This window comes from Neoarius graeffei, chromosome 10, assembly GCF_027579695.1.
Source record: "Neoarius graeffei isolate fNeoGra1 chromosome 10, fNeoGra1.pri, whole genome shotgun sequence".
Classification (NCBI taxonomy): domain Eukaryota; kingdom Metazoa; phylum Chordata; class Actinopteri; order Siluriformes; family Ariidae; genus Neoarius; species Neoarius graeffei.
Window position 1 is genome coordinate 68,828,396 of NC_083578.1, and position 26,142 is coordinate 68,854,537.

Consider the following 26,142-nt stretch of genomic DNA (forward strand, 5'->3'; position numbering starts at 1 on the left):
AACTATTTGACAATATGCTATAGGATAACTCGGACACTGATGTAATTCTTCCTTTTAGTGACGTATACTGCAGCTTTCTCTCTCGCTGCCATAGAGCGTATTTAGGTCTGTTTTGTTGTGTCCAGTGAGGCCCTTGGACTCTTTACTGCTTGATTGACAAATGCCTGTGTAAAGACTTCTTATGGTCCATTTAGTGGAGGCAGCTACAGCCGATTCCGACCTGATTCACCAGTTCCAAGAAAACTGAAAGGAACACATTCTGACAGCATCTGTACAAGCACATATGAATATCAGTAACATCAGTAAAAAAATCGTAATTAGTTCTTATAGTTCCAGAAAGCAACTAGATTGGATAAATGCAACATGGCGAGTTGAATACAATGCTGTATGCCTGCTTAACATTCTCAGCATTTTTTTTTTATGAAGTAAATGCTTTGAATAAATTCTAACTAATACTTTAGTTTGGTCTGAATTGAAGTAGTGAAATTTCCATAGCATTGAAATTCAAGCAGGCATACAGGATGCCCAAAAGGGCAGGAATATTTTTCTAACTTGTTTATATTTCATGTTGAGACCAACTCAAAATTTTTCTGCCAATCAAACTGGCTGCCTGAAAACATGTCCTTAATTCACAATCGTATCGGTCAAATCACATCTCTTGGCTTAAAATACTTTTACAATCGCTACTGCTGGCGTTTTGCACTAAATCACACATCAGAATTGTCGTCTCCCTCAGTGAACCAATCCAAGCCTCTAATCCCAATATATTTAAGTAACAAAGACACATACATGAGAACTGTTCTGAAAAAAAGTTTGGGAATGGCTTGTGATGGGTTTGGGAATGGTTTAAGATTCCTCTTCACTGAAACCCATATTCACTCACTCAGTGACCCAAATGCCGGACACAATCTGTAAAAACATCAGATCTTTCATCTCGAATGAAAAAAAAAATACAAAACTGTATAAAAAGGTTATATACATGTTTTTTTTTTCCTTCTCTGACCGACCCTCTCAATATTTGTCCTTCACTGATGATGGGAATCACCTCATTTTCTTCTTCCTGATCACCCTGTAACTCCTCTTGGCCTTGGGAGGCTTTTATAAAATATGACTGTAAACCATCAGATTAAAGATTTGACCCCACTGTCTCTTAATCAGTCATGTTCTCAGCACCTTCAGTATTCCAGAATGCACCTAAACTAACTTTCCTTCTGCTGTCCATCTGTGCCCATGAGCAGAAATGCATCGTGGGACTGATGAGATGTCATCAGGACTGTCCTTCACTTCTGTGGGCTCTAAATGAGGGAGACAAAATATGGAAGGGAGTAGAGAGTTAAACAAAAAGACATGGACAAAGAAGAAAATAATACCAATGGACAAGTGAAACTACTGACACATGGCAACAAGAGGAACGGGGACTTACTCTGAGTCTGGTGACACTTCAGAGATACTTTGTGAGGTTGCAGAGTGAGGTGGTGGGGATGGGGAAGGACCTGCAGCCACAGAGGCGGGGTTAGGAGGTGGAGTCAGTACCGTGGAACTGAACGAGGCTAGGATAGAGGAAAGAATGTCCAGGTGCTCACTAGAAGGTTGACGACTGGGTGGAGCTCCAGGGGCCGTCACAGGCGTGGGGTACCTGCATAGAGGGGCGGAGTCTAATCTGCCATGCCGTAAGTGCAGGGCTTCTTGAGGTTCCTCTGTGATTGGTGGAGGTGGAGAGGATGTAGACTGAGATTCTGGGTGTGAGAGCTGACGTGGAGGCAGAGTTCGGAGCCACTCACGGCATGGCTGTGGCACCGCTCCGACACCCCCATTTGGCTCAAGCTGCTCCCGGGAACAACTGAGGTGCTCTCTGGATGCCTGCTGCCTCATTAGTGTGCTCAGTGGCACTCTCATACCTCCTAAAGAACCTCCTTCCGTTCCTGTTAGACTGCCTAAACCACCAATTCCTGCCCCAAGATCCTCTCTTGAGGCATGGATGCTGTGGACGGGGCCCAGATGTTCTCTGGAGCCGAGCTCACGACGACGAGGCAGGAGGTCAAGGTTGTCACGAGACCGTTGGCGCCGTGCGAGCGAGTCCAAATGCTCACGGGAGGAGTAGCGTGAGGCTGGCTGGGACAAAGAGCCTGTGCCTGAGCACATGCGGCCATAAGAAGCGGCTGGAACGCCCCGGTGGCCCAGCGTGGATGTGCGGTACCACGAGAGCTCGCTGGGCACACGACCCACTGAAGACAAACCCTGCAGTGTTGGAGGACAACCAAGACGGTTCTTTAAGATGCCTGGAGAAACAAGACAGATAAAAAAATGTCAGTTTGGTATTTTTGATTATCTATTTGTTTATGCATGTTTATGTTACCTAAAAAAAAAATCACATCACAGCTGAAACAAAACATTTCTAAGGTTGCATCATGGAGTAGCTTCCAGCTTATTTGCTTTTTGGAAAGATGTCATCATCTGCTCCATCCAGCAAACCTGAAACGAATGTACATTTGATACCTGACCATCACACCTGTACTTGTTGAATGTCCAATTCCAACAATAAGGAGTCCTGTTGTCCCCCACCTGATGTTCAGGTGTCCAAAAACTTTTGGCCATATACTTTTGGTATACAGTGTCTTGCAAAAGTATTCATCCCCCCTGGTGTTTGGCCTGTTTTGTCGCATTACAAGTTGGAATTAAAATGGATTTTTTTGTGGGTTAGCACCATTTGATTTACACAACATGTCTACCACTTTAAAGGTGAAAATTGTTGTTTTATTGTGACACAAACAATAATTAAGATGAAAAAACAGAAATCTGGAGTGTGCATAAGTATTCACCCCCTTTCGTATGAAACCCCTAAATAAGAGCTGGTCCAACCAATTCACTTCATAAGTCACATAATTCGTTGATTAAGATCCACCTGTGTGCAATCAAAGTGTCACATGATCTGTCACATGATGTCTGTGTAAATCAACCTATTCTGGAAGGACCCTGACTCTGCTACACTACGAAGCAAGCAACATGAGAACCAAGGAGCCTCCAAACAGGCCAGAGACAAAGTTGTGGAGAAGTATGGATCAGGGTTGGGTTATAAAAAAATATCCCAAACTTTGAATATCCCAGGGAGCATCATTAAATCCATTATAGCAAAAGGAAAGAATATGACACCACTACAAACCTGACAAGAGAAGGCCGCCCACCAAAACTCACAGACCAGGCAAGGAGGGCATTAATCAGAGATGCAACAAAGACACCAAAGATAACATTGAAGGAGCTGCAAAGATCCACAGCGGAGATGGGAGTATCTGTCCATAGAGCCACTTTAAGTCATAAACTCCACAGAGCAGGGCTTTATGGAACAGTGGGCAGAAAAAAAGCCATTGCTTAAGAAAACATGTTTGGAGTTTGCCCAGCAGCATGTGGCAGACTCCCCAAACACATGGAAAAAGATTCTCTGGCCAAATGAGACTAAAATTTAACTTTTTGGCCACCATGGGAAACGCCATGTGTGCCGCAAACCCAGCACCCTGAAAACACCATTCCTACAGTGAAGCATGGTGGCAGCAGTATCATACTGTGGGGATGTTTTTCATCTGCAGGGACAGGAAAGCCGGTCAGGACTGAAGGAAAAATGGATGGCACTAAATACAGGGCAATTCTGGAGGAAAACCTGTTTGAGTCAGCCAGAGGTTTGAGACTGGGACGAAGGTTCACGTTCCAGCAGGACAATGACCCTAAACATACTGCTAAAGCTACACTGGAGTGGCTTAAAGGGAAACATTTAAATGTCTTGGAATGGCCTAGTCAAAGCCCAGACCTCAATCCAATTGAGAATCTGTGGCATAACTTGAAGATTGCTGTAGACCAATGCAACCCATCTAACTTGAAGGAGTTGGAGCAGTTTTGCCTTGAGGAATGGGCAAAAATCCCAGTGGCTAGATGTGCTAAGCTAATAGAGACATACCCCAAGAGACTTGCAACTGTAATTGCAGCAAAAGGTGGCTCTACAAAGTATTGACTTTGGGGGTGAATACATATGCACACTCCAAATTTCTGTTTTTTCATCTTAATTATTGTTCGTGTCACAATTAAACAACAATTTTCACCTTTAAAGTGGTAGGCATGTTGTGTAAATCAAATGGTGCTAACCCCCCAAAAATCCATTTTAATTCCAACTTGTAATGCAACAAAACAGTACAAACACCAAGGGGGTTTAATACTTTTGCAAGACACTGTATGTGTCTTGCAACTTCTAACCAACACCTGGACTTTTTTCTCTATTTATTCTATGCTCTATCTACCTCCCAATTCTGTAATGATGGTCTTTGGGCAACTTTTTCCACTCTCACTCCTTATGAATAGCAGATCTCTGGTTTCATTCCTGAGTCACAGCTTTCCTCCCACACTTAATCAGCATAGTCTAACTTTCCTAAGCAAGAAAATGTAGAATATGAAGAAAATGTATCAACAGTGAGCCAAAAAAAAAGCTTCGTGGTGCATCTTCCTATGTAGTGTATTCACAAATGAACAAGCTACATGTTACATTATTGGAAGTGTAAATTGTCCCCGCCTTGTGTTGATCACCTAATCACTGCTTAGCGACTGTTGCTAGCAGTTATGAAGGGTACCAGCTTTTTCCATGGAAAAGTTTGAATTTAAAGCTTAAGATATGATTGAAGGACACTCAACCCTGGTGTCAAATTTAGATTTGTTTGTGTTGTAAAAGTTAGACCTCAATATCAACTAAACACCTGGTTATGGATGCTGGCACTGGCTGGACGTGTATCTTGACTTTAGGAGCTGCCCCCCTGGTTCTTGGCGCCCTGTTCAGGTAAAGCCCCACTTGTACTTGTGCATGTGTGTTTCACCTTTGCGGTGTCTGTGCATGTGTGTCGGTCCGTTCTCTTCCCCGCTGGTGAGTGCAGCGTCTGCCTGATTGTTATTGGCTGCATCTTTGCTGTAATCGGCCCCGAGACGGCGCTCCGAACCCCATTTTTGCAGGGAGTGAACCTCACAGCCCTCCAACGCAGGCCAATAGGAGAGCAGGTCATTTCCATCCAGATCTGACACGGAAACAACACACCATGCTATTGGCCGGCAAACAATGCTGGGTATGAAACAGACGTTTCCATAGCTGCACTAAGGTCTGCTCAATCGAATGTTAACTCAAGGGCAACACAAGATTCTTAACTTTTCCTGTTTTCATCAGTTTCAAAGCAAAATGACAGAACAAAATGCTCTTCAAAGGCCCCAATGTTCCACTTGATTTAGCAAAGATGGTGTACTTTACTGACATTGAATTCTATAGAATGTTTTGCAGTGTGTATGTGAATAACACCTGCCAGAAGACATATTAATAGTACCTTTGGTGCCATTGTGGGTGGGGTCAGTGAGTAATCTCTCACTGTGATTGGTGCGTTTGAAACGGCGTTGGATCCGCCCACGGAGACGAACATTGTCGTCACTCTCAGAAGATGGGATTGACAAACTCCTCTCCTCCTCCAGAGAGAGATCAGAGTCTGAGTCTGAGTCCTCACCTGATGCAAAGAAAACAAAGTGAGACGAGGAGGGAAAGGGAATAAAAGATAAAAGGCGGGGCAAGAATTTTTTAAAAATTCACATTGAGAGTAAAATCTGAAACAAAGACCATACAACAAAAAATGAAAATCAGACGTTTGAAGTAGGTATGGCGGTTATAACGTGTGGTTACCTCCGTCACGATGGAACATGGCCACATCAAGGTCAGTGGCTCCCTTGTGACCCAGCATGTGCTCAGCAGTCTGGCGTGCTAGAAGATTTTCCCTACTCAATAATTCAACAACAAACGAATAAAACAGCACAAAGATAAAACAAAAAACAGAAAGTTAGTAAACTAAGCATAAACGGTCTCATCCTGAGAAAAAATGATTTATCTCAGCTGTTTTATGAAATGAAGTGTTAATTACTTAAAGACTGGCAGTGATGGGCAATTTATCTGGTGTTTATTTAGAGTCATACAAAGTGGCAAAAAAGACAACATTATTATAATCTGATTATATTATATATTATTCTGTTCACATTCACTGGATATGAGCAGTCGTGTGCTCTGATTGGCTACTCTACTACTAGGCTATTAGCTCATATACTGAGTAGAGAAAACCAAAATGGCAGAGTGTGTTGCTGAACCAACCGAGGACGAAATACAAACTCTACTTGAAAACAAAACCCCAAAAATGATCAAGTATTTAAAAGAAACAAAAATAGCTAAAAGAATATAGTCCCCCCCCCCAATATCTCCTGTTCCACACTTCAGCCCAGTCGGTGGCAGTTATGCACCTTTGAGTTGGGTTGCCAACTGCCAAAAAACCCTAAAGAAGAAAACGAAAACTCTTAAAAAAAAAACACATAAAAAAGCAACAAAATATGGAATTAAAGGTTTTTGATAGTAAGAACGTATTTATCAAGAATTATTATTATAGCATTTTTCACAAATTGTTACTGTCATTTCGCTGGTTTATTTGCATTCTAAGTGGAAATGATTTTGTCAGACGTTTTGTATAAAGTTTTTATTTATTGAATTTGCAAAAAATAAAAATGCTCTGTTTCTCAAAATCCAGTGAATGTGGATAGAATAAAACAGTTATTCCACTCAATCTCGTTGTGCATGGCTTATAGCCAACTCAACACTACGCGCCTCGTCAGCTATCAGCTCATGTATGACTTGATTTCATGGAATAACAGTTTATATATATATATATATATATATATATATATATATATATATATATATATATATATATATTTCACTTGTGTATTTTTTGTGGATGTTCACCACTTGAAGATAAACTTCATATCTTCTTACCACTGTGTAATGTTTTTTTTAATATTATATGGACACCTCCAGAAAAAAAATGTACACAAGTTAATCAAAAGAATTTTAATTTTGAACCTGTTCACCATTTTGACAATGTGCGTCTAGTCAGCAAGAAAACACTGGGAGTGACATCATTGATATCCTCAGGAGGATATTGGAAATTATTATCCATACAGGACACTTTTTCGATGAAATAAAAACGTGTTCCATTCCCTTCTAGCGGGTTTAATTCATTTGGTTTGATAGCATGCAATATTGTTAGCATATCGCTTATTCTACGTGTATTACATCACTCTACCCAATGGAGAATGAGTGTTGAATATGGTTTACGATATTGCATGATTGTCAAGACAACATGATATCACACACTGGAAACGTAAAATTTCCGTGCTCATGAGTGACTGTGACAATTTGTAAACAAACATGGCCACCAGGATTTCTTTGTTAAATACAGAAGATTTTGAGATAATTTTGAAAGCGAAAGATGCATTGAACACCGGAAAGGAATGTATAATAATAATAATAATAATAATAAGGCTTTTTTTAGTGGTCTATCAGATATATTCCATTCGACTTGTTCAGTATTATGCTAGCTGAATGTATCTGATATACCACTCAACACCAGCCAATATTATTTAAATATGTCACTCAATGTCCCAGATGTTGTTCGTATTAAAAATACAAGTGGCGTATTTCCCAGTAAAACAATAGTGTCTATATATATTTATTCTATCCACATTCACTGGATATGAGCAATTGCATGCTTTGATTGGCTACTCTAAAACTAGGATATCAGCTCATATACCATGAGCAGAGAAAAACAAAATGGTGGAGCATGTTGCTGAACCAACCACGGACGAAATAAAAACTCTACTCGAAAAATTTGAAGCTTAATTTTTTGATAAAATGTGTTTTCATTGATCAACTGTTGATGTAAATCTTGTCAAATTTGAATATTTTACTACGCATGTATGCAATTTGTCACATGTCCGCTAAGCGGAAATTATTTTGTCGGACGTTTTGTGTAAAGTGTTTATTTATCAAATTTGAAAAAAATAAAAATAAAAAAATGCTCATTTTCTCAAAATCCAGTGAATGTGGACAGAGTAAAGCAGTTATTCCACTCAATCTCATCATACATGGCTTATAGCCAACTCGGCGTTACGCTCCTCATCGGCTATCAGCTCATGGACAACTCGATTTCATGGAATAATTCTTAAATATTTTATATATTTAAGAGTAAGCTTCTTAAACGATAGGCTTACGTCTTCTTAACTTACCCTTTTCAGGTTAGATTCAGAGCGTAATAATGATCATAATAATTGTTTCCAAATATGTTGGATTTCATTAAAGGGGAAATATTATGTGAAAAACTCACTTTTTCAGTGTTTGTACACATACATTTGGGTATCTGGAGCCTTCCAACCCACAAACTATGAAATAAGATAAACCCAGTCTTTTGGGCTTACTATTTCAGAAAACGTGCTTCAACAAGCTATTTAGATTTGGCTCCCCTTTCTTTGTCACAAGGGGAGCTCATTAGAATTATCTGAGTATCTCTAATCATGGCTTGAGAGCTGTCATTGTGAATGAATATTCATGAGGAAAGTGCTGCCTGATTGGCTGACAGTAGAGTAGGGTGGCATGAGCAGGGGCTCATTATCATTTAAAGGAACAGTCACTCAAATCAGATGTTTTGAACATGGCTGTTTAGACAGGATGAGAAGGGAACTGTGATGCTTTATCCTTGTGGTATTTTAACCAAAGCATACCACAGACATTTTATTAATACCTCAGGGAAGTTTGGAAAAGGGGTATAATGTGTCACTTTTAAATCTGAAACATAAAGATCAGGATTTTCATGAATCTCAGATTTTCATGAAGCTCAAAAATCCTGTGTGCTTTCATGTTCGTTTTCAGCTGCTGGGAATAAGTGAGTTATTAAAAGAGATATGTCTTTCAGGAGCAGGGAGCAGACAAATGATAAATGATGGTAGTTAATAATGTACAGTGGTGCTTGAAAGTTTGTGAACGCTTTAGAATTTTCTATATTTCTGCATAAATATGACCTAAAACATTAACAGATTTTCACACAAGTCCTAAAAGTAGATAAAGAGAACCCAGTTAAACAAATGAGAAAAAATATTATACGTGGTCATTTATTTATTGAGGAAAATGATCCAATATTACATATCTGTGAGTGGCAAAAGTATGTGAACCTCTAGGATTAGCAGTTCATTTGAAGGTGAAATTAGAGTCAGGTGTGAGTGGGCACCCTGTTTTATTTAAAGAACAGGGATCTATCAAAGTCTGATCTTCACAACACGTTTGTGGAAGTGTATTATAGCACGAACAAAGGAGATTTTTGAGGACCTCAGAAAAAGCGTTGTTGATGCTCATCAGGCTGGAAAAGGTTACAAAACCATCTCTAAAGAGTTTGGACTCCACCAATCCACAGTCAGACAGATTGTGTACAAATGGAGGAAATTCAAGACCATTGTTACGCTCCCCAGGAGTGGTCGACCAACAAAGATCACTCCAAGAGCAAGGCGTGTAATAGTCAGTGAGGTCACAAAGGACCCCAGGGTAACTTCTAAGCAACTGAAGGCTTCTCTCACATTGGCTAATGTTCATGAGTCCACCATCAGGAGAACACTGAACAACAATGGTGTGCATGGCAGGGTTGCAAGGAGAAAGCCACTGCTCTCCAAAAAGAACATTGCTGCTCATCTGCAGTTTGCTAAAGATCACGTGGATAAGCCAGAAGGTTATTGGAAAAATGTTTTGTGAACAGATGAAACCAAAATAGAACTTTTTGGTTTAAGAATTGCTACAAAGCAGTGGCTCTCCCCCACATCGGCAACTCTGACCACCTAGTGGTCATGCTTATTCCTGCATACAGGCCAAAGGTTAAACAGAATAAACCTGTGGTAAGAGAAGTCAGAGTGTGGCCTGTAGAGGCAATACCTGCCCTGCAGGACTGTTTTGAGAGCACACAGTGGGAGATATTCAGGGAGGCAGCAACGAAGGATGACATAGTTGACTTACAAGAATACACAGACTCTGTAATTGGCTATATAAATAAATGTACAGATGATGTTACAGAAACGAAACTCATCAGGCAGCATGTTAACCAAAAACCTTGGTTAACTGGTGACATCCGCTCACTATTGTGGGCCTGAAACGCTGCCTATAAGTCTGGGGATGAAACTGTATATAGACAGGCAAGACAAAATTTGTCCCGGGGCATAAGGGAGGCGAAGAGGCTATATGGGCAGAGGCTCAGTAGTCACTTTACAGACAATAAGGATGTACGACGTTTGTGGCAAGGGTTTAATACAATCACTGACTACTACTTTACGCCCCCACAAATTGATCATGATGATCCATCATTACCGGACAGACTTAACAATTTTTATGCACGCTTTGAGGTGAATAGTAGTAAGTTACAGAACTACCAGCTACTAACTGTCAATGAGCAAGCACTCCAGATGACAGCTACCCAGGTAGAAAAGGTCTTCGCCCATGTTAACCCACATAAGGCATTAGGGCCTGATAACATATCTGGGCAGGTGGTGAAGGGATGCGCTGAGTAGCTTAAAGATGTCTTTACAGACATTTTCAACATTTCTCTGAGCCAAGGGGTTGTACCCACCTGCCTCAAGAGTGCCATTATCATCCCTGTGCCTAAAAAGTCAAATCCAGTCTATCTAAATGACTACCGTCCTGTGGCACTGACACCATTAGTTATTAAATGTCCTACAGCATATTAAACACCATCTGCCAGCAGACCTAGATCCCTTGCAGTTTGCGTATAGGACTAATCGCTCAACAGAAGATGCTATTTCTATGGCTCTCCACCTCACCTTGTCGCACCTTGAGGAGAGAAACTCATATGCCAGGCTATTCTTCATTGACTTCAGCTCTGCGTTTAATACTGTCATCCCCCAACAGTTGGTGGAGAAGCTGAGGTCACTGGGGTTAGTTTCTGGCATATGTAATTGGATTCTCAACTTCCTTTCGCAGAGACAGCAGAGAGTCAGGGTGGGCAGCTACATCTCGAAAACCATCAATGTGAGCACAGGCTCCCCCCAAGGCCGTGTCTTGAGCCCCCTGTTGTTCAGCCTGCTCATCCATGACTGTGCTGCACGTTCAGATACCAATCACATCATCAAGTTTGCCGATGACATGACCGTGGTAGGCCTGGTCAGAGGCGATGATGAGTCTGCATATAGGAAGGAGGTGGAGGAATTAACATCATGGTGCAGCTCACATAATCTACATTTGAATGTCAGTAAAACACGGGAGATGGTGATAGACTTCAGGAGGACGTCACATCACCACACACCTCTGATTATTGATGGTGTTGTTGTGGAAAGAGTTGAGAAGATGAGGTTCCTGGATGTTCACCTGGCAGATGACCTGACCTTCTCAACCAACACCTCCGCCATCATTAAAAAGGCCCACCAGCAGCTCCATTCTCTCCGCCGTCTGAAAAAGGCAGGCCTTCCTACCACCCATCTTATTACTTTCTACAGAGGTACAGTAGAATCTGTCCTGTCATATGGCCTTATTTCATGGTTTGGCAGCTGTAAGGCTCAGGAAAAAAAAAAAAACAGTTGAGCAGGATTGTGAAGATGGCAAGTAAAATCATCAATGCCCCTCTTCCCTCTTTGCTAGAGAATTACAAGCTGCGGTGTGCCCGGAGGGCCACCAGTATCATCAGAGACCTCCATCACCCTTCCCATTTTGCCATCTGGGAAAAGGTATAAGAGCCTCCCCTCTAGAACCAGTAGGATGCTCAACAGTTTTTTCCCACAAGCATTGACAATAGTGAATGGTTTATGCCCCCTTCCATTGCCACTTTGAAAACATACTGTACATGTTCTATTTATTATTATGGACTGATTACACCTGCACTTTATTCTGGCACGGCGCTGGATTTGCCCATTTCATTTTGTCATTTTAACCCTATTTGTCCTTGTGTTTTTAATTGTTATTTATTGTGTATAACTTCTTTTAAGCTTAGATTACTTGTGACTTATGTGTGGTATTGACCAAGTTAGGGGGACATTATTTCACTCTTTTGTGTACTCTAGTACATAAGGAATGACAATAAATGAATCTTGAATCTTAAATGAGAAGCGTTATGTTTAGAGAAAGGAAAACACTGCATTCCAGCATAAGAACCTTATCCCATCTGTGAAACATGGTGGTAGTATCATGGTTTGGGCCTGTTTTGCTGCATCTGGGCCAGGACGGCTTGCCATCACTGATGGAAGAATGAATTCTGAATTATACCAGCAAATTCTAAAGGAAAATGTCAGGACATCTGCCCATGAACTGAATCTGAAGAGAAGGTGGGCCATGCAGCAAGACAACGACCCTAAGCACACAAGTCGTTCTACCAAAGAAGCATAAAGTTAATGTTTTGGAATGGCCAAGTCAAAGTCCTGACCTTAATCCAATCGAAATGTTGTGGAAGGACCTGAAGCGAGCAGTTCATGTGAGGAAACCCACCAACATCCCAGACTTGAAGCTGTTTTGTATAGAGGAATGGGCTAAAATTTCTCCAAGCCAGTGTGCAGGACTGATCAACAGTTACCGGAAACGTTTAGTTGCAGTTATTGCTGCACAAGGGGGTCACACCAGATACTGAAAGCAAAGGTTCACATACTTTTGCCACTCACAGATATGTAATATTGGATCATTTTCCTCAATAAATAAATGACCAAGTATAATATTTTTTGTCTCATTTGTTTAACTGGGTTCTCTTCATCTACTTTTAGGACTTGTGTGAAAATCTGATGATGTTTTAGGTCATATTTATGCAGAAATATAGAAAACTCTAAAGGGTTCACAAACTTTCAAGTACCGCTGTAATAACAAAGTGAGCTAGTTAGCTCGTTAAGTGCATTAATACAGACTGAGAAAAACAAACAGATATCTGAATGTCTGTGAAGGGGATAACTGCATAGCCATAGTCTTTATCTTCTCCTGATAAAGTTTTTAATGTAGCACATTGTGTTTGTGACCTCAACAAAAAGCCACCATGAACTATACAGTGGTGATTGAAAGTTTGTGAACCCTTTAGAATTGTCTATATTTCTGTATAAATATGACCTAAAACATCATCAGATTTTCACACAAGTCCTAAAAGTAGATAAAGAGAACCCAGTTAAACAAATGAGACAAAAATATTATACTTGGTCATTTATTTACTGAGGAAAATGATCCAATATTACATATCTGTGAGTGGCAAAAGTATGTGAACCTTTGCTTTCAGTATCTGGTGTGATCCCCTTGTGCAGCAATAACTGCAACTAAACATTTCCGATAACTGTTGATCAGTCCTGCACACCGGCTTGGAGGAATTTTAGCCCATTCCTCCATACAGAACAGCTTCAACTCTGGGATGTTGGTGGGTTTCCTCACATGAACTGCTCGCTTCAGTTCCTTCCACAACATTTTGTTTGGATTAAGGTCAGGACTTTGACTTGGCCATTCCAAAACATTCACTTTATTATTCTTTAACCATTCTTTGGTAGAACGACTTGTGTGCTTAGGGTCGTTGTCTTGCTGCATGACCCACCTTCTCTTGAGATTCAGTTCATGGACAAATGTCCTGACATTTTCCTTTTTAGAATTTGCTGGTATAATTCAGAATTCATTGTTTCATGAATGATGGCAAGCCGTCCTGGCCCAGATGCAGCAAAACAGGCCCAAACCATGATACTACCACCACCATGTTTCACAGATGGGATAAGGTTCTTATGCTGGAATGCAGCGTTTTCCTTTCTCCAAACATAATGCTTCTCATTTTAACCAAAAAGTTCTATTTTGGTCTCATCTGTCCACAAAACATTTTTCCAGTAACCTTCTAGCTTGTCCACATGATCTTTAGCAAACTGCAGACGAGCAGCAATGTTCTTTTTGGAGAGCAGTGGCTTCCTCCTTGCAACCCTGCCATGCACACCATTGTTGTTCAGTGTTCTCCTGATCGTGGACTCATGAACATTAACATTAGCCAATGTGAGAGAGGCCTTCAGTTGCTTAGAAGTTACCCTGGGGTCATTTGTGAACTCGCCGACTATTACACGCCTTGCTCTTGGAGTGATCTTCGTTGGTCGACCACTCCTGGGGAGGGTAACAATGGTCTTGAATTTCCTCCATTTGTACACAATCTGTCTGGCTGTGGATTGGTGGAGTCCAAACTCTTTAGAGATGGTTTTGTAACCTTTTCCAGCCTGATGAGCATCAACAACGCTTTTTCTGAGGTCCTCAGAAATCTTTTTTGTTCATCCCATGATACACTTCCACAAACATGTGTTGTGAAGATCAGACTTTGATAGATCCCTGTTCTTTAAATAAAACAGGGTGCCCACTCACACCTGATTGTCATCCCATTGATTGAAAACACCTGACTCTAATTTCACCTTCAAATTAACTGCTAATCCTAGAGGTTCACATACTTTTGCCACTCACAGATATGTAATATTGGATGATTTTCCTCAATAAATAAATTAATAAGTATAATATTTTTGCCTCATTTGTTTAACTGGGTTCTCTTTATCTACTTTTAGGACTTGTGCGAAAATCTGATGATGTTTTAGGTCATATTTATGCAAAAATATAGAAAATTCTAAAGGGTTCACAAACTTTCAAGCACCACTGTAGATGTCACAGCGGAGATGGTTGAGGAACATTATAGCAAGATTCGTCAACTTCTTTTGGCTTGAGGCTCCATGATCATATTTATTGTTTCATATTAATGCAGCTCGGCGGCACAGTGGTGTAGTGGTTAGCGCTGTCGCCTCACAGCAAGAAGGTCCGGTTTCGAGCCCCATGGCCGGCAAGGGCCTTTCTGTGCGGAGTTTGCATGTTCTCCCCGTGTCCGTGTGGGTTTCCTCCGGGTGCTCCGGTTTCCCCCACAGTCCAAAGACATGCAGGTTAGGTTAACTGGTGACTCTAAATTGACCGTAGGTGTGAATGTGAGTGTGAATGGTTGTCTGTGTCTATGTGTCAGCCCTGTGATGACCTGGCGACTTGTCCAGGGTGTACCCCGCCTTTCGCCCGTAGTCAGCTGGGATAGGCTCCAGCTTGCCTGCGACCTTGTAGAACAGGATAAAGCGGCTACAGATAATGAGATGAGATGAGATTAATGCAACTCAGCATGAAGTATATTAACAAAATTGATTCTTCAATCTCTGGAAAACTAACAAGCTGTCTCTTTTTGAGCACACTGTCTCCGTCCATGTTCTCTGTGAGACATCGATGCTTTTACGTTAGTTTGTATTTTTACCGAGCGCTGCTGACTGAAGATATAGTGGAGTTTCCCAGTGTGATGCGATGTAATCCACTCTGTTCCAGCAGGGAGGCACTGTTGTACGGGTTCTGGCCCTGCACACACGTAGATACATCACAAAATAAAGAAACTCACTTTATTAATGCATAAGCTGCCAGTCAAAAGGTTTTGAATACCAGGATGTTGCATTTTTGCTTAAACTTCAAGCAATGTGCTTTTGTTCTGTGACTTTTTACTCTTTTGGAAACCATCAGGATCTAAATGGATAAGGCCGAGTCTAATTCTCTGTAATTAGGCATGTGTAACACACAACACATATGTTTGTCAAACAATATGCAGCACTGTATAAAAGTCTTTAAAAAGCACATTCAAAGAAATGCTGTACAGCAAAGATATCTTCAAAAATAATGACATTTCTTATGAAGTTTCTACATTAAAAATACTATAAAGAGGAGTAAGTAGTAATAAATGAAAAAGTCAATATTTGGTGTGAGGACCCTTTGCTTAAAAAAAGATAGGCACAATGAGTGCAGTTTTATAAGGAAACGAGCTGTATGTGTTACTGAGCATCTTACAGAACCAGCCACAGTTCTTCTGGAGACGACTCTTCTTATTTTTGTAGCAAAACTCAGCAGCTTTCATTATATTTTTTGCCTGAAAGGTGTCTCTTACCTAATACACTGCCTTCTTTACTGACATACAAGCATTTCCCTGCAACATTTAAATTTGTGCTGGAAAACTAATATTTGCAAATCTAAGGCATAGAAATATGTCATTAAAAAAATCTATAACAAACATTTGTACTCAAAATATAAGGCTTTTGCACGGTACTATACATAACAGCACCATCTATATCTAATAATAAATGGATTAACTCATATTGTTCTTTAACCAAAAATAATAATCATTGATATGGTGAAGTTTTCCATAAGGAGACATTTACAGAAGGAGTCTTCAGCATTAGTGCTTTGTAACTGAACGTTTTCTGCAGTAGGAGAATGTTCAGTACGGAAGACTTTGTACTTCCTGGTTTCTCAGTAACATGACAAGTTACACATTTTTTTGCTTGTTTTGTTAAATTCAAGAGAGAGAAACAAAAGAAAGGCTGGTGATGGAGTGACTGTTTATCACTGCTAAAAAATAACTGGTAAATGGAAAGATAAAATATCTTCTTTAATTCATGAAAATTGTTGGTAACCTGCTGTTGTGTAAAGGGAATGAAACAGTTCGAGACGTAATGTTATAAGAAAATAATTCACTTTGGTGTGGTTTTGGTATTACATTACCCTATTGTTGATTATTTATCTATTAACCTCCCAGGTCGCTCCGTCCATTTTACCTGGCCTGGCCTGGTACTGCTATGCTGATGACACTCAATTGTTTCTCTCTTTTCCTCCTTCTGACACACAGATCTCCGCTCGCATCTCTGCTTGCTTGTGTGACATCCAGAGCTGGATGGACAACCATCACCTGAAGCTCAACCCAGGCAAGACGGAGGTAATCTACATTTCTGCTCCATCCTCTCCAACCCTGGACATTGTCATGTCCCTGGAGGACATCTCTAGGTCTCCTTCACCCAGTGCGAAAAACCTAGGGGTTGTGTTTGATGACAAACTCTTCTCCTCAGTGAACATCACTGCAGTGACCCGGATGTGTAGATTCCTCCTCTACAACATCCAGAGGATCCGCCCTTAATATTACCACCTACTCTACTCAGCTCCTGGTCCAAGCACTGATCCTCTCCCACTTGGACTACTGCAATTCTCTCCTTGCTGGCCTTCCAGCCTCTGCCATCAGACTCCTGCAGCTCATCCAGAACGCTGCAGCTCACCTGGTCTACAGCCTCCCTTGTTCTTCCCATGTCACCCCTCTGCTTGCCGACCTGCACTGGCTACCTATCACAATTCACATCAAATTTAAGACATTGGTGCAAGCTTACCAGGCTCTCAAGGAGTTAGGGTCAGCATACCTCCAGAGTCTGATCCGCCCCTACACACCAGTCAGACCCCTACAGTCTGCTACTACTGGTCACCTGGCCCCTCCTCTTCTCTGCTCCTGCCCAGCCTGCTCAAGACTGCTGTCTGTCCTGGCTCCCCATTGATGGAATGACCTTCCCTTTGAGGTCAGAACTCCTGACTCCCTGACCACCTTCAAGCACAGACTGAAGACTCACCTCTTCAGGCTGCACCTCTCCCCTTTCCCCTTCTTCCCTGCCCATGGTGTGACTGGGTTTCGGTCTAGACCAACCCAGGGTGTGTATGGTCTAGCCTGGGGTTAGCTGTTTTGAGTTCTCTATTTAGTTATACTTTATATGGTTGGTTGTTTCCTTGGCTGTTTGAGTGTTGGTATTTCAACAGCATGTTACACTAGGTACTGCTGTCACTTGTTTAGTTGGCACTCAAACTTTCTTGTCTAGAAGTTCAGCACTTCGTGTACCTGACTTTTGAACTCATTGTATGTCACTCTGGATAAGAGCATCTGCTAAATGCCATGAAATGTAATGTGACAGCACACCAGCTGTTTGAAATCTTGGCCTGATATGAGTGCATATCTATTCTGTACATATATAAATAAATACATGCATTATATCTGATATGTTTAAGTAGATGTGATTATAGTATGATTTCTGAGAACCAAAGGGCCACTAATGACACAAACCACAACATATATATATATATATATATATATATATATATATATATATATATAGTGTGTGTGTGTGCGCACGTGCTTACAGTAATCTGAGGGGGTCTGGGGGGGTCTTCACTGGGACTCTTCTTGCCAGAACAGGCCGCTTTCCAGGCTTCCTGCACTTCTGAGTTCAACAGAGTGAAGACCAGCAGCACTGCCAATCCCTAAACCACAACACCACAATCTGGTCAGTACTCACACACACACATTCATATATTTCACACACTATTCATTCACCTGATTATACACCCACACAATAAAAAAAAATCATAATTATCATGCAATTATATCACACACACACACACACACCTGTATACAGCAGAGGATGATGAAGAGGTAGTGGAAGGCCAGGATGCTGTTATTGACTGCCATTAGCCCAAAGAACCACACACATGCACTCAAGAGCAGCAGGAGAAAGGCACTGCGGATAGTGGCACTGAGGCGTGAAGAAAAATGGAAATTATCCACGTTAATTCATCATTTCTCACTGAATTTTCTGATGGAGCTCATTTGGCAGCATAGGAGAAGGTTAGCTAAAGGAGACTGGCTGTCTTAGTGAATAATGTTAACTCTGACCCTTATGTAACACGAAAAACTGGAGCAAAACCAAGACATGCAGTCATGCAGAATAACACGTGTTTATTGCCAAATTAGTCTTCCTGGTCTCTCTCTCTCTCTGTTTTAAAACTCACATTACGGGCAACTTCTTTGTCTCCTTTTGAGACGGATTGCATGTAATACGTAGAACCATCATAAACATCCCTGCATTCATCTGTGAAAGAAAGAAAGAAAGAAAGAAAGAAAGAAAGAAAGAAAGAAAGAAAGAAAGAAAGAAAGAAAGAAAGAAAGAAAGAATAGAAATTAGTGATTTATTTATTTTTTAGGACAAAGTAACAGGGTATGTTATATAATAGAGCTCAGTTTACTACAATGCTAATAATGCCAATACACACACACACACACACACACACACACGTACGTTTGTCTCAATATCCTTATGAGGATCTTCCATTGACATAATTATTATTGCAGTTAATTAATGCTGTGCCTGCACCTAAACCTAACCTTAACCTCTAATAAAAACTAAATGTTTTGGCTCTTTTATTTATTTATGTTTAAAAAACACAACAACAGCAATTTCCTTGTGGGGACCATCCAAATGTCCCCACAAGGTCGAAATTGTCAGATTTTACTATCCTTGTGGGGACCTTTGGTGCTCAGTAGTATATAAAAACACACACACACACACACACACACACACACACACACACACACACACACACACGTTGGAAGGGTAGATAAATGATTGGATGGGTGGATGGATGGGTAGATGGATGGACATGATTTATAGGACAATGACACAAATGTCTCCTTCATGCTAGACTGCTTTAGACTGGCAGCGTGCGCGCTACCATCCACCCACAGGCCAATTATAGTCAATTCAAGCATCATTATTTCTACTGTAATCCTGGATTTAGCTGCACGCTAAAAATTTAAAATCAATGTAATTCAATTCAATTTAAATTTATTTATACAGTGCTTTCAGCAGGCATACAGTCACTAAACAGCTTCAGTTTAAAAAAAAACAGATCTGGGTCAACATTAACAATGAGTAAGGCAATGGAGGCAAGAAAAACATGTTCATTGGAAGTAAATCTTGCCTCATTACCTCTCTGGGATTACTCTGACGTACTAAATAAAAATCTATTTGATATACTGTTTTCCCTACACACTGCAGTAAAGCTATCCATCATACGATATCATACGATGGCGTATTAGGGTCATTCAATTATGGCATAAAAAACCCCACAGAGCTGAGAGAGGGGCAATATTCTGAGAAAAAAAGAATTACAAGAAACAAACTTGGATATTCTCTCAGATTATAGTCATACATTTGCGGAGAAAAAAAACCCTCAGGAATTCTGAGATTAAAAAGTCACAAAATTATGAGAGAATAAAACTCAGAAAAATAGTCTCTTTTTTTTTGTCAAGGAACCACATCACTTTATTTTGTAAGGTTGGATCAACATCATAACACCACAGACGCCACAGCTGTGCTGAGAGTTATAGGAACTGCAGTCTTTCCTCCTCGATTGCTCAATATAAAAGATTATTATACATACAGGACCACTTTTTCAATGGAATAAAAACATGTATTTTATTCCCTTCTAGCAGGTTTCATTCATTTGGTTTGATAGCATGCAATATTGTTAGCATATCACTTATCCTACAGTACGTGTATTACATCACTCTACCCAATGGAGAATGAGCATTGAATATGGTTAACAGTACTGCATGGTTGTCAAGACAACATGGCATCACACATCAGAGATGTAAAACTTCTGCGCTAGCGAGCGACTGTGACAATTTGTAAACAAACATGGCCGCCAGGTTTGTGTCGTTAAATACGGAAGATTTTGAGGGAATTTTGAAAGAGAAAGATGCGTTGAACACATGAAAGGAATGTATAATAATAATAATAATAATAATAATAATATTGGCTGGCTTTTTTTCATGGTATATCAGATATATTCCATTCAGCTACTCTTCTTCGACTTTTTTAATATCATGCTAGCTGAATGAAGTGGTATCTGATATACCACTCAACGCCAGCCAATATTATTTAAATAAAGATTTTCAACTAAGGGCGGCACGGTGGTGTAGTGGTTAGCGCTGTCGCCTCACAGCAAGAGGGTCCTGGGTTCGAGCCCTGGGGCCGGCGAGGGCCTTTCTGTGTGGAGTTTGCATGTTCTCCCCGTGTCCGTGTGGGTTTCCTCCGGGTGCTCCGGTTTCCCCCACAGTCCAAAGACATGCAGGTTAGGTTAACTGGTGACTCTAAATTGACCGTAGGTGTGAATGTGAGTGTGAATGGTTGTCTGTGTCTATGTTTCAGCCCTGTGATGACCTGGCGACTTGTCCAGGGTGTACCCCGCCTTTCGCCTGTAGTCAGCTGGGATAGGCTCCAGCTTGCCTGCGACCCTGTAGAAGGATAAAGCGGCTAGAAATAATGAGATGAGATTTTCAACTACATTTCCCAGAATGCACTGCAGCCAGGAAGCATGTGATTGTTTCAGAAAATAACCGATTTTTTTTTTTTTCTGGTAAATTTGTGACTTTTTAGACTTGGAATTTGGGTTGGGTGGTTTTTTTTTTTTCATAAATTCATGACTTTAAAGTCTTAGAGAAAATCTGAGGTCAGAACTTCTGAGTTTATTACCACCCTCCCCCAGCCCCATAATATTTTTTTTCACCTACAGTGGCCCTTATACACCATTGTAATATCAGCAGTGGAAGAAAATTATCATGAGTCACATGCTAAAATTTCTACGTACACAAATACACTATGGGAATAACAATGTTAAATATGAACTATGTGAGTTTAATCAAGGCTACATGGATGATTCTGATGAACTTGAGCTAGTTCTGAATAAAATGCAATTCTGATTAGTTGCAGAGTTTGGCGTACCAGTATGACAATGACAATGGGTCCAGCAAAACTCCAGATAAGTTTATCATAAAGTGAGATCCAACAGAAATCAGGGTTCCCATAACCTTCTGGGTCCAGACCCACAGCCAGTCCTGGAACAGAGATGCATAAATGTCAAGACATACAGTACCATATATCCATATATCCATATATCCATCCATCCATTATCTGTAGCCACTTATCCTGTTCTACAGGGTTGCAGACAAGCTGGAGCCTATCCCAGCTGACTATGGGCGAGAGGCAGGGTACATCCTGGACAAGTTGGACATACCATATACTCGATAGATAAATAAATCATTAGTTTGTCCAAAAAATACATTTATCCCATTTTTGGTTGATATAAACTTTCAGTGCTTATTTTAAACATTAGTTTAGAAGCTACATGTATTAAAGAATTACAACACTAAACATATCTTGGGTGATCAACTAAACTTTGAAAATTGCGTAAAATTGATTTTTGGATAAAATATGTTTTATACCTGGGCACACACTACAGTACTTTAGCCTGATTGTATCCACTTTGAACATATTTTCTGAATCAGGAAATGAATTTTAAGGTTTGGAGCATAATCGATGAACCTTTTTTTTTGTCAGCATTAACTTTTTCAGCAGTTTGTGCTACAGTAGCTCTTCTGTGGCCTTGGACCATATGCGGTAACCTTCATGCCCCATGTGAATCAATGAGCTTTCGACACCCATGACCCTGCCACTGGTTCAGTGGTTGTCCTTCCTTGGACCACTTTTGTCAGGGACTGACCACTAGATACTGGGAACACCCTACAAGATGTGCCATTTTGGAGATGCTCAGACCCAGTCATCTAGCATCACAATTTGGTCCCTGACAAAGTCGTTCGGATCCTTTTTCCTGCTTCCAACACATTAACTTCAAAAACTGACTGTTCTCTTGCTGCCTTATATATCCCACCCCTTGACAGGTGCCATTGTAATGAGATAATCAGTGTTATTCACTTCACCTGTCAGTGTTTTTAATTTTATGGCTGATCGGTGTAAATAAACTGTATAGATGAAGTTTAAATAAGTAATAAATTTCATTTCCTTATAAAACTGCACTCATTGTACCTGAGACTATTTTTTTTTAAAGCAAAGGGTCGTCTCACACCAAATATTGACCTTGTTTCATTTATTATGGCCGTACTGCTGTTTATAGTATTTTTCTTAATGTTGAAACATTTCATTATTTTTAAGCCATTTTTGGTCTACAGCATTTCTTTACATGTGCCTAAGACTTTTGCACAGTACTGTGTGTGTGTGTGTGTGTTTAGCCCTGTGATGACCTGGCGACTTGTCCAGGGTGTACCCCGCCTTTCGCCCGTAGTCAGCTGGGATAGGCTCCAGCTTGCCTGCGACCCTGTAGAACAGGATAAAGCGGCTACAGATAATGAGATGAGATTTTATATATATACAGTGGTGCTTGAAAGTTTGTGAACCCTTTAGAATTTTCTATATTTCTGCATAAATATGACCTAAAACATCATCAGATTTTCACACAAGTCCTAAAAGTAGATAAAGAGAACCCAGTTAAACAAATGAGACAAAAATATTATACTTGGTAATTTATTTATTGAGGAAAATGATCCAGTATTACATATCTGTGAGTGGCAAAAGTATGTGAACCTTTGCTTTCAGTATCTGGTGTGACCCCCTTTGTGCAGCAATAACTGCAACTAAACATTTCCGGTAACTGTTGATCAGTCCTGCACACCGGCTTGGAGGAATTTTAGGCCATTCCTCCGGACAGAACAGCTTCAACTCTGGGATGTTGGTGGGTTTCCTCACATGAACTGCTCGCTTCAGGTCCTTCCACAACATTTCGATTGGATTAAGCTCAGGACTTTGACTTGGCCATTCCTAAACACTAACTTTATTCTTCTTTAACCATTCTTTGGTAGAACGACTTGTGTGCTTGGGGTTGTTGTCTTGCTGCATGACCCACCTTCTCTTGAGATTCAGTTCATGGACAGATGTCCTGACATTTTCTTTTAGAATTCGCTGGTATAATTCAGAATTCATTGTTCCATCAATGATGGGAAGCCGTCCTGGCCCAGATGCAGCAAAACAGGCCCAAACCATGATACTACCACCACCATGTTTCACAGATGGGATAAGGTTCTTATGCTGGAATGCAGTGTTTTCCTTTCTCCAAACATAACGCTTCTCATTTAAACCAAAAAGTTCTATTTTGGTCTCTTCCATCCGCAAAACATTTTTCCAATAGCCTTCTGGCTTGTCCACGTGATCTTTAGCAAACTGCAGACAAGCAGCAATGTTCTTTTTGGAGAGCAGTGGCTTTCTCCTTGCAACCCTACCATGCACACCATTGTTGTTCAGTGTTCTCCTGATGGTGGACTCTTGAACATTAACATTAGCCAATGTGAGAGATGCCTTCAATTGCTTAGAAGTTACCCTGGGGTCCTTTGTGACCTTGCCGACTATTACACGCCTTGCTCTTGGAGTGATCTTTGTTGGTCGACCACTCCTGGGGAGGGTAACAATGGTCTTGAATTTCCTCCATTTGTACACAACCTGTCTGACTGTGGATTGGTGGAGTCCAAACTCTTTAGAGATGGTTTTGTAACCTTTTCCAGCCTGATGAGCATCAACAACGCTTTTTCTGAGGTCCTCAGAAATCTCCTTTGTTCGTGCCATGATACACTTCCACAAACATGCGTTGTGAAGCTCAGACTTTGATAGATCCCTGTTCTTTAAATAAAACAGGGTGCCCACTCACACCTGATTGTCATCCCATTGATTGAAAACACCTGACTCTAATTTCACCTTCAAATTAACTGCTAATCCTAGAGGTTCACATACTTTTGCCACTCACAGATATGTAATACTGGATCATTTTCCTCAATAAATAAATGACCAAGTATAATATTTTTGTCTCATTTGTTTAACTGGGGTCGCTTTATCTACTTTTAGGACTTGTGTGAAAATCTGATGTTTTTGGTCATATTTATGCAGAAATATAGAAAATTCTAAAGGGTTCACAAACTTTCAAGCACCACTGTATATATACATACATACATACATACATACACACACACACACACACAGTACTGTGCAAAAGTCTTAGGCACATGTAAAGAAATGCTGTAGACTAAAAATGGCTTTCAATCACACACACACACACACACACACACACACACACACACACACACACACACAAAAGTCTTCTGAGTAAATGCAAAAGTGTCAGTGCAAGATACTATCAAATAACAGACAAGCTAAGCTTTAGGAGAGTCTGACATGTGAACACAGTAGAATCTTCAATGTCACTTTCACTACTGCAGAAACACTTTGGGCAAATGCTAATTCAGCCATGTTGGCTTTGCTCTGAGAGGCTGGGTCAGGAAGTCATTGTGCAGTATCCACAGAGATTATGAGGGTCAAGGGTCTTGCTCAAGGGCAAACCAGTAGTGATTTGGCCTCAGTCACCCCCTGGCTGCTGACTACCTCCCATGCATCTCAACTTAAAAAGGCTAGTTTAATGTGATTTTCTTGGCAAGATGACACACCGCTGACAAATGCAAATGGAACCTTCATCCCTAGGCAGTGCTTTATAAAAAATGGTGTCTTATAATAAATGGTTAACTTCTTAAATCGTCAAGTCTTTTCAAATCAACTACTACACAAAGTTCTATTTGAACTTTGGGGGGTGTTTTTTTTTTTTTTGTGCATATGTATGTGTATCTACCAGTAATGATAGCAGGCACTCCCCAGCCAATGGCGTAGTAAAACCTCATGGCTCCATAGTTGATGTTTCGAGCTTCAGTCTGCATGCGGTAAATGTGCAGAGCTTCCACAAACATCCAGGCAAATGCTGACATGAAGAAATAATGCAGCAGGATCGCTACCACTGTGCACAAAAACTGAGAAAGAAAATACAAGTGTGCAGAAAATAGCATGTCAGTCAGAATGCAGGAGAGCGACTGAGTCATGTAAAATCAAAGCAGGACGACACGGCGACAGAATCTGTGCAGACAGTAAACTAGCTGAAGTTATAAAATGGAAAATAATGATATACCATTATGCCAGGGATGACATGACAATAAACAAGGCAATAAAAAATGCATTTTCCAAATAAACAGGCAGTGAGAGTACTGAAAGATCATTAAGGAAGAGATACTAGGCCTCATTTACAAATTGGATATAAACAGATTTATTCATAAATCTTTCACAACGAACATTTACACAAGATGTTGCTGCACACTTGAAAATTTAGCTTGTTCAGAAAAAAAAAATCATTCGTATCCTATAACTATTATGTGAAACGCAACATGAAAGTCATTTCATATTGCCGACCTGAAAGACCTGAAAGATGAAGGGATTCTCCAGTGAACCTCATGTTAAGATTCACGCAGTTTTAACAGTGTGATATTAAAGGCTGCAGCTTGAATACATAGTCCCAGCTTAAACTGGTATTTGTGGATATTTGTACTGGTTGTCATGGTTACATCTCAGCACAGTATCAGAGGCATTGAATTCGATCTGGGATTTCACGTTTGTCTTCATACTAGTATTAATGTACAGCTCTAAGCCAATGATAACCAACTGTGGCCACTGAATAATATATTACAATCATGGAGGTGCACTTAATTTTAACCCAAGTGGGTGGAGAGTGCAGAACGGGTGCAAGCCTGTCATCCATCAAACTGACAGTACCGTAAGACCACCGAGTCTGCCTGGCACCACACACCGTGTCTGAATGAGTTTTACTATGCTACTACGGTATTTGTACTCGATTTGAGACATTCAAGCTGTACACAAAACCAGCGCATTCTTTTACTGAAGTTGAAATGT

General features: G+C 40.6%; 1 protein-coding gene across 1 annotated transcript in view; it reads right to left on the reverse strand.

The window, feature by feature from the left end:
- Window positions 1-472: 472 nt before the first annotated feature.
- The window catches only part of celsr3 (cadherin, EGF LAG seven-pass G-type receptor 3), a 151,601-nt gene continuing 125,931 nt past the window's right edge, over window positions 473-26,142 (reverse strand). Inside the window, exons 26-36 of the mRNA XM_060932172.1 lie at window positions 25,037-25,211; window positions 21,298-21,410; window positions 18,524-18,603; window positions 18,141-18,267; window positions 17,876-17,995; window positions 15,138-15,235; window positions 5,693-5,787; window positions 5,346-5,519; window positions 4,851-5,045; window positions 1,424-2,279; window positions 473-1,295 (exon numbers count right to left, since the gene is read on the reverse strand). Of these exons, the coding sequence (XP_060788155.1) occupies window positions 1,268-1,295; window positions 1,424-2,279; window positions 4,851-5,045; window positions 5,346-5,519; window positions 5,693-5,787; window positions 15,138-15,235; window positions 17,876-17,995; window positions 18,141-18,267; window positions 18,524-18,603; window positions 21,298-21,410; window positions 25,037-25,211 (2,061 nt within the window). The 3' untranslated portion in view covers window positions 473-1,267. The remainder of the gene's footprint in view (window positions 1,296-1,423; window positions 2,280-4,850; window positions 5,046-5,345; window positions 5,520-5,692; window positions 5,788-15,137; window positions 15,236-17,875; window positions 17,996-18,140; window positions 18,268-18,523; window positions 18,604-21,297; window positions 21,411-25,036; window positions 25,212-26,142) is intronic.